Source organism: Entelurus aequoreus, linkage group LG14 (assembly GCF_033978785.1).
Source record: "Entelurus aequoreus isolate RoL-2023_Sb linkage group LG14, RoL_Eaeq_v1.1, whole genome shotgun sequence".
In the NCBI taxonomy this organism is placed as follows: Eukaryota; Metazoa; Chordata; class Actinopteri; order Syngnathiformes; family Syngnathidae; genus Entelurus; species Entelurus aequoreus.
Genome location: NC_084744.1, coordinates 6,007,322 through 6,016,717, shown reverse-complemented (window position 1 = coordinate 6,016,717; position 9,396 = coordinate 6,007,322). Strand labels below are relative to the sequence as shown.

Sequence of the window (9,396 nt, the reverse complement as noted above, 5' to 3'; positions counted from 1 at the left end):
TTGGATGTAAATATAAACGGAATACAATGATTTGCAAATCCTTTTCAAGCCATATTCAGTTGAATATGCTACAAAGACAACATATTTGATGTTCAAACTCATAAAAAAAATGTTTTTTTGCAAATAATCATCAACTTTAGAATTTGATGGCAGCAACACGTGACAAAGAAATTGGGAAAGGAGGCAATAAATACTGATAAAGTTGAGGAATGCTCATCAAAGACTTATTTGGAACATCCCACAGGTGAACAGGCTAATTGGGAACAGGTGGGTGCCATAATTGGGTTTAAAAGTAGCTTCCATGAAATGCTCAGTCATTCACAAACAAGGATGGGGCGAGGGTCACCACTTTGTCAACAAATGCCTGAGCAAATTGTTGAGCAGTTTAAGAAAAACCTTTCTCAAGCAGCTATTGCAAGGAATTTAGGGATTTTACCTTCTACGGTCTGTAATATCATCAAAGGGTTCAGAGATTCTGGAGAAATCACTGCACGTAAGCAGCTAAGCCCGTGACCTTCCATCTCTCAGGCTGTACTGCATCAACAAGCCACATCAGTGTGTAAAGGATATCACCACATCTACGGTCCGTAATACCATCAAAGGGTTCAGAGAATCTGGAGACATCACTGCACGTAAGCAGCTAAGCCCGTGACCTTCCATCCCTCAGGCTGTACTGCATCAACAAGCCACATCAGTGTGTAAAGGATATCACCACATCTACGGTCCGTAATACCATCAAAGGGTTCAGAGAATCTGGAGACATCACTGCACGTAAGCAGCTAAGCCCGTGGCCTTCCATCCCTCAGGCTGTACTGCATCAACAAGCCACGTCAGTGTGTAAAGGATATCACCACATCTACGGTCCGTAATATCATCAAAGGGTTCAGAGAATCTGGAGACATCACTGCACGTAAGCGGCTAAGCCCGTGACCTTCCATCCCTCAGGCTGTACTGCATCAACAAGCCACATCAGTGTGTAAAGGATATCACCACATCTACGGTCCGTAATACCATCAAAGGGTTCAGAGAATCTGGAGACATCACTGCACGTAAGCGGCTAAGCCCGTGACCTTCCATCCCTCAGGCTGTACTGCATCAACAAGCCACATCAGTGTGTAAAGGATATCACCACATCTACGGTCCGTAATACCATCAAAGGGTTCAGAGAATCTGGAGACATCACTGCACGTAAGCGGCTAAGCCCGTGACCTTCCATCCCTCAGGCGGTACTGCATCAACAAGCCACGTCAGTGTGTAAAGGATATCACCACATGGGCTCGGGAACACTTCAGAAACCCACTGTCAGTAACCACAGTTGTTCGCTACATCTGTAAGTGCAAGTTAAAACTCTCCTATGCGAGGCCAAAACCGTTTATCAACAACACCCAGAAACGCCGTCGGCTTCGCTGGGCCTGAGCTCATCTAAGATGGACTGATACAAAGTGGGAAAGTGTTCTGTGGTCTGACGAGTCCACATTTCAAATTGTTTTTGGAAACTGTGGACCAAAGAGGAAAAGAACCATCCGGATTGTTCTAGGCGCAAAGTGTAAAAGGCAGCATGTGTGATGGTATGGGGGTGTATTAGTGCCCAAGACATGGGTAACTTACACATCTGTGAAGGCACCATGAATGCTGAAAGGTACATACAGCTTTTGGAGCAACATATGCAACGTTATCACGGCCGCCCCTGCTTATTTCAGCAAGACAATGCCAAGCCACGTTCTACAACAGCGTGGCTTCGTAGTAAAAGAGTGCGGGTACTAGACTGGCCTGCCTGTAGTCCAGACCTGTCTCCCATTGAAAATGTGTGGCACCTAAAATAGCAGAAGGGAGACCCCCGGACTGTTGAACAACTTAAGTTGTACATCAAGCAAGAATGGGAAAGAATTCCACCTGAGAAGCTTCAAAAATGTGTCTCCTCAGTTCCCAAACCTTTACTGAGTGTTGTTAAAAGGAAAGGCCATGTAACACAGTGGTGAACATGACCTTTCCCAACTACTTTGGCACGTGTTGCAGCCATGAAATTCTAAGTTAATGATTATTTGCAACAAACAAAAAAAAGAAGTTTATAAGTTTGAACATCAAATATGTTGTCTTTGTAGCATATTCAACTGAATATGGCTTGAAAAGGATTTACAAATCATTGTATTCCGTTTATATTTACATCTAACACAATTTCCCAACTCATATGGAAACGGGGTTTGTATATACTGGAAAATACCGATTATAAACCGCTACTTTTTCCCTACGCTTTGTACCCTGCACTGCAAAAGGTCAGTGTTCAAAAACAAGAACAAATAAAATAAAATGAGGGGTATTTTATTTGAACTAAGCAAAATTATCTGCCAATAGAACAAGAAAATTCGGCTTGTCAAGACTTTCCAAAACAAGTAAAGTTAGCTAACCTCAATGAACCCAAAAATACCTTTAAAATACGGCACTTTTCTTGGTAGAAAAAAAAAAAAAAGAAACCTTTTTGCTCAATATGTTGAAAAATACTCTTAAATGAAGTAAATGCTAGTGCCATTATCTTGACATAATGATATGCGCTCGGCAGCATGATTTTTTTTTTCATGCTTGAAGTAAGAAATTATTACTTTAAAAAAGTACTTTTATACTTGTGAGTGTTAATCTTAAAGGCCTACTGAAATGAAATGTTTTTATTTAAACGGGGATAGCAGATCTATTCCATGTGTCATACTTGATCATTTCGCGATATTGCCATATTTTCGCTGAAAGGATTTAGTATAGAACAACAACGATAAAGATCGCAACTTTTGGTATTTGATAAAAAAAAAAGGCTTGCCCCCTACCGGAAGTAGCGTGACGTAGTCGGTTGAACATTTCCGCAAAGTTCTCTATTGTTTAGAGTGATGTCGGCCAGAAGTGACAGCGATTCGGACCGAGAAAGCGACGATTTCCCCATTAATTTGAGCGAGGATGAAAGATTTGCGGATGAGGAACGTGAGAGTGAAGGACTAGAGTGCAGTTCAAGACATATCTTTTAGGTACAAGCTGGCTCATTGGATTCCATACTCTCTCCTTTTTCTATAGTGGATCACAGATTTGTATTTTAAACCACCTCAGATACTATATCCTCTTGAAAATGAGAGTCGAGAACGCGAAATGGACATTCACAGTGACTTTTATCTCCACGACAATACATCGGTGAAACACTTTAGCTACGAGCTAACGTGATAGCATCGTGCTTAACTGCAGATAGAAACAAAATACATAAACCCCTGACTGGAAGGATAGATAGAAAATCAACAATACTATTAAACCGTGGACATGTAACTACACGGTTAATGCTTTCCAGGCTGGCGAAGGTTAACAATGTTGTTGCTAACGACGCCATTGAAGCTAACTTAGCAACCGGACTTCACAGAGCTATGCTAAAAACATTAGCTCTCCACTTACGCCAGCCAGCCCTCATCTGCTCATCAACACCCGTGCTCACCTGCGTTCTAGCGATCGACGGTGCGATGAAGGACTTCACCAGATCACAGATGTGGTTAAGGTGAGTTCGCCGGCTAGCGCGTCTGCTATCCAACTCATAAAGTCCTCCCGGTTGTGTTGCTGCAGCCAGCCGCTAATACACCGATCCCACCTACAGCTTTCTTCTTTGCTGTCTTCATTGTTCATTAAACAAATTGCAAAAGATTCACCAACACAGATGTCCAGAATACTGTGGAATTAAGAAATGAAAACAGAGCTATTTTGTATTGGCTTTAATGGGGGAGCCATACTACTGTTTCACCGGCTACGTCACGTGCATACCTCATCATCCAAAGGCGTTTTCAACCGGAAGTTTAGCGGGAAATTTAAAATGTCACTTTATAAGTTAACCCGGCCGTATTGGCATGTGTTGCAATGTCAAGATTTCATCATTGATATATAAACTATCAGACTGCGTGGTCGCTAGTAGTGGCTTTCAGTAGGCCTTTAAGGCCCAAGCCGTTTGTTTACATGCTTTTTTTTTATTTATCTTTGCTATTTCGGCTTATTGGACCCTAATTAGAATAAAAACTAAGAATCATCTTTTTATCTGATGTACTTAGTCCATAAGTACACAAACGTGTACTTCATGTTTAGTGACATGCTGATTCTTATTTGTACACTTTTTTTTCTCCAAATTCCATTGTATGTTGTACTCTTCTGACACCACCAGATGGCAGTGTAAGTGTCCTCATAAGTGGCCTTAAAGGCCTACTGAAACCCACTACTAGCGACCACGCAGTCTGATAGTTTATATATCAATGATGAAATCTTAACATTATAACACATGCCAATACGGCCGGGTTAACTTATAAAGTGACATTTTAAATTTGCAGCTAAACTTCCGGTTCGAAACGCCTCTGAGGATGACGTATGCGCGTGACGTAGCCCGGGGAACACGGGTATGCCTTCCACATTGAAGCCAATACGAAAAAGCTCTGTTTTCATTTCATAATTCCACAGTATTCTGGACATCTGTGTTCGTGAATCTGTTGCAATCATGTTCATTGCATTATGGAGAAAGAAGCTGAGCAAGCAAAGAAGAAAGTTGTCGGTGCGAAATGGACGTATTTTTCGAACGTAGTCAGCCACAACAGTACACAGCCGGCGCTTCTTTGTTTACATTCCCGAAAGATGCAGTCAAGATGGAAGAACTCGGATAACAGAGACTCTAACCAGGAGGACTTTTGACTTCGATACACAGACGCCTGTAGAGAACTGGGACAACACAGACTCTTACCAGGATTACTTTGATTTGGATGACAAAGACGCAGACGTGCTTCTGTGAGTATGCAGCTTTGGCTTCTAAACATTTGATCGCTTGACCGTATGTGCGCAACTTTTTTTTGCGCATGTACGTAACTTTTTTAAAATATATAAGCTTTATGAACCTTGGGTTAGGTGAACGGTCTTTTGGGCTGAGTGATTGTGTGTGTTGATCAGGTGTTTGAATTGTATTGGCGTGTTCTATGGAGCTAGGAGCTAGCAGAGGAGCTAGGAGCTAGCATAACAAACACGCAGGTGTTTTTATGCAGGATTAATTTGTGGCATATTAAATATAAGCCTGGTTGTGTTGTGGCTAATAGAGTATATATATGTCTTGTGTTTATTTACTGTTGTAGTCATTCCCAGCTGAATATCAGGTCACCCCCGGCTCTCACAGCATCTTCCCTATCTGAATAGCTTCAACTCCCCACTAGTCCTTCACTCTCACTTTCCTCATCCACAAATCTTTCATCCTCGCTCAAATTAATGGGGAAATTGTCGCTTTCTCGGTCCGAATCTCTCTCACTTCATGCGGCCATCATTGTAAACAATAGGGAACTTTGCGTATATGTTCAACTGACTACGTCACGCTACTTCCGGTAGGGGCAAGCCTTTTTTTATCAGATACCAAAAGTTGCAATCTTTATCGTCGTTGTTCTATACTAAATCCTTTCAGCAAAAATATGGCAATATCGCGAAATGATCAAGTATGACACATAGAATAGATCTGCTATCCCCGTTTAAATAAAAAAAAATCATTTCAGTAGGCCTTTAAGACCCCAATTCAGTAGTGTACACACTTTTGGAAATAAGAGCTGAAAGGTGCTGTCCACGCATGTGGCCACTAAGCCTTTGGAGTTGATGACACAGCTTTGTAACAGTTGATGTTCTAGTTTCAAGCATGTTTTACTCAATATAGCTCATAGAATCTCAGCAACAAGCTCTTACTGACATCATTTAGGACCAAAACCCTTAAAACAAGTAAAACACTCTAACGTAAAATCTGCTTAGTTAGAAGAATTATCTTATCAGACGGAAAATAAGCAAAAATCAGCCTTATTTGAGATATTTCATCTTACTTCGATTTCAGTGTGTGGCTTAAAAAACAGTGCCATTATGCATATAGTTCAAACAAATAATAAGAAAGACAGTAAAAAGGTGTGTCATTGTTTGTGCTATGGCGCTATCTTTTATCTGTTTGGAGCTTTGAACTGGAAGTTTCCGTCTTCCAGTTGTCCATAGCGTATCTACTTCGTCATAAATCACTCCAAGCAAAGTTTGTAAGTTTTGAAATATGATACAAAAAATCTTGCTGACTAAGCTGTCCTGTGTGTGATGTCTGTTATCGTAATGTAACGAAGCCAGCGTCGTTAGTGTTAGCTAATACGCTAACAGGTTTACGGGTGTCTGTCTTAGTGTTATTATCTTACAACCGTTTCAGTTTCGCAAATTCCTCAGTAAATTCGCAAAAAACGTCAGCATGGAGTTATTGAGTCTGTTTAGCTGATTGGAGAGCTAGCTTGCGCAGCCAGCGGGTCCATGACCATGACTTCTGTTTTGTCTGATCGGCCGTTTTACTGCCGTGTTACAGAAACCGTTTGGAAAAAATTAAAGTATGTAAATAAACGTTTAGTAAATATTTTCACACTTATTTCACAACAAATATTTGCGGCTTATAGTCGAGTGCAGCTAATATTTTTCTTTTAAAATTTAGTGGGTGCGGCTTATAAACCAGTGCACTCTAGAGTCCAGAAAAAAAATAAGTAAGCTATATATATATACATATATATATATATATATATATATATATATATATATATATATATATATATATATATATATATATATATATATATATATATATATATATATATATATATATTAGGGCTGCAACTAACAACTAATTTAATAATCGATTAATCTGTCGATTATTACTTCGATTAATCGATTAATAATCGGATAAAAGAGACAAACTATATTTCTATCCTTTCCAGTGTTTTATTGGGGGGAAAAACTGCATACTGGCACCATACTTATTTTGATTATTGTTTCTCAGCTGTTTGTAAATGTTGCAGTTTTTATAAATAAAGGTTTACAAAAAAAAAAAAAAAAAAATTTAAAATTTAAAAAGTAGCCTCTGCGCATGCGCATAGCATAGATCCAACAAATCGATGACTAAATTAATCGCCAACTATTTTTATATTCGATTGTAATCGATTTAATCGATTAGTTGTTGCAGCCCTAATATATATATATATATATATATATATATATATATATATATATATATATATATATATATATATATATATATATATATATATATATATATATATATAAAAGTATATATATATAAAAGTATATATATTGTACATATACTGTACATATACACACGTATACGTACATATATACATACATATGTATATATATATATATATATATATATATACCGTATATATATGTATATATTCATATACTGTACATACACATTCATATATACATACATATGTATACACATATACATATATATACACATACATATATACACATTTTTACACATATATAAATAACTATATATATATATATAAAATATATATATATATATATATATATATATATATATATATATATATATATATATATATATATATATATATATATATATATATATATATATATATACATATATATATATATATACATACATACATACATACATACATATATATATATATATATATATATATATATATATATATATATATATATATATATATATATATATATATATATGTATATGTATATATATATATATATATATATATATATATATATATATATATATATATATATATATATATATATATATATATATATATATATATATATATATATATATACATTATAATCCCAACAAGGTGAGCTGTGTAACTAAGACATAAAAGTGAGACCTGGCAAAGCCAACTCCTCTGCTGGCTCCACTGGAGTCCCTCAGGATGCGAGTGGAGACGACCTGGCCGAAGTGCTTGAGCATGTTCTCCAGTTCCTGCTCATCCATGGACAGAGGCAGGTTGGAGATGTACAAGTTGGTCGGGTCTTGTTCTTGTTGCTGGGGGGCACAGAGAGAGTGACACCTGTCATTTCAAAACCACCCGCGAGACAACAAAGTGGTCTAGGGCTCGCTCTAGCCGCAGGATTGTCACAAGTATGAAGACTTATTGAGTGGCACGCCGTCCTGGAGGCTCATTACTCTTCTCACGCATCAGCACAAAGGTGAGACGACATTATTATTCATCATAGCATCCGGCGCCAGACGGTCGCCACGGTGACACGCCAGCAGAAACGTCAACATTTCACTGTTCAAACAAGGAAGGAGCCGAAGAAAAGAGCCAATAAACTGGTTCTTGACTGGTTGAGTGAGACCAGAGGGGCGGAGTCCCAGCATCTCGCTGCTCCGCTCGTGTCAAAACTGCACGACGTTTGGATCTGAGGACGCCGATCTGAGTGCCTCTTCAGCACGTACACCGCCTCATTTGCATCTTTAATTAGTCTGATTGGGACGAGTGCGGTTTGACATTCCCAGAGTGTCGACACCAAGTCTCAGGTGTCATCTACAGCTCTTCTACTGTGCAGCCTCAACATGACCACGCCACGAGGGACTAAACCCTCAACATGACCACGCCACAAGGGACTAAACCCTCAACATGACCACGCCACAAGGGACTAAACCCTCAACATGACCACGCCACAAGGGACTAAACCCTCAACATGACCACGCCACAAGGGACTAAACCCTCAACATGACCACGCCACGAGGGACTAAACCCTCAACATGACCACGCCACAAGGGACTAAACCCTCAACATGACCACGCCACAAGGGACTAAACCCTCAACATGACCACGCCACGAGGGACTAAACCCTCAACATGACCACGCCACGAGGGACTAAACCCTCAACATGACCACGCCACGAGGGACTAAACCCTCAACATGACCACGTCACGAGGGACTAAACCCTGAACATGACCACGCCACGAGGGACTAAACCCTCAACATGACCACGCCACGAGGGACTAAACCCTCAACATGACCACGCCACGAGGGACTAAACCCTCAACATGACCACGCCACAAGGGACTAAACCCTCAACATGACCACGCCACAAGGGACTAAACCCTCAACATGACCACACCACAAGGGACTAAACCCTCAACATGACCACGCCACAAGGGACTAAACCCTCAACATGACCACGCCACAAGGGACTAAACCCTCAACATGACCACGCCACAAGGGACTAAACCCTCAACATGACCACGCCACGAGGGACTAAACCCTCAACATGACCACGCCACGAGGGACTAAACCCTCAACATGACCACGCCACAAGGGACTAAACTCTCAACATGACCACGCCACGAGGGACTAAACCCTCAACATGACCACGCCACGAGGGACTAAACCCTCAACATGACCACGCCACGAGGGACTAAACCCTCAACATGACCACGCCACGAGGGACTAAACCCTCAACATGACCACGCCACGAGGGACTAAACCCTCAACATGACCACGCCACGAGGGACTAAACCCTCAACATGACCACGCCACAAGGGACTAAACCCTCAAC

At 40.1% G+C, this 9,396-nt stretch overlaps 1 protein-coding gene across 2 annotated transcripts in view; it reads right to left on the bottom strand.

Moving 5' to 3' along the window:
- The window catches only part of LOC133664324 (RNA-binding motif, single-stranded-interacting protein 1-like), a 51,806-nt gene that overhangs the window by 16,979 nt on the left and 25,431 nt on the right, over positions 1 to 9,396 (bottom strand). For both annotated transcript variants that reach the window (XM_062068837.1, XM_062068838.1), the window contains exon 4: positions 7,716 to 7,873. In XM_062068837.1, the coding sequence (XP_061924821.1) occupies positions 7,716 to 7,873 (158 nt within the window). The remainder of the gene's footprint in view (positions 1 to 7,715; positions 7,874 to 9,396) is intronic.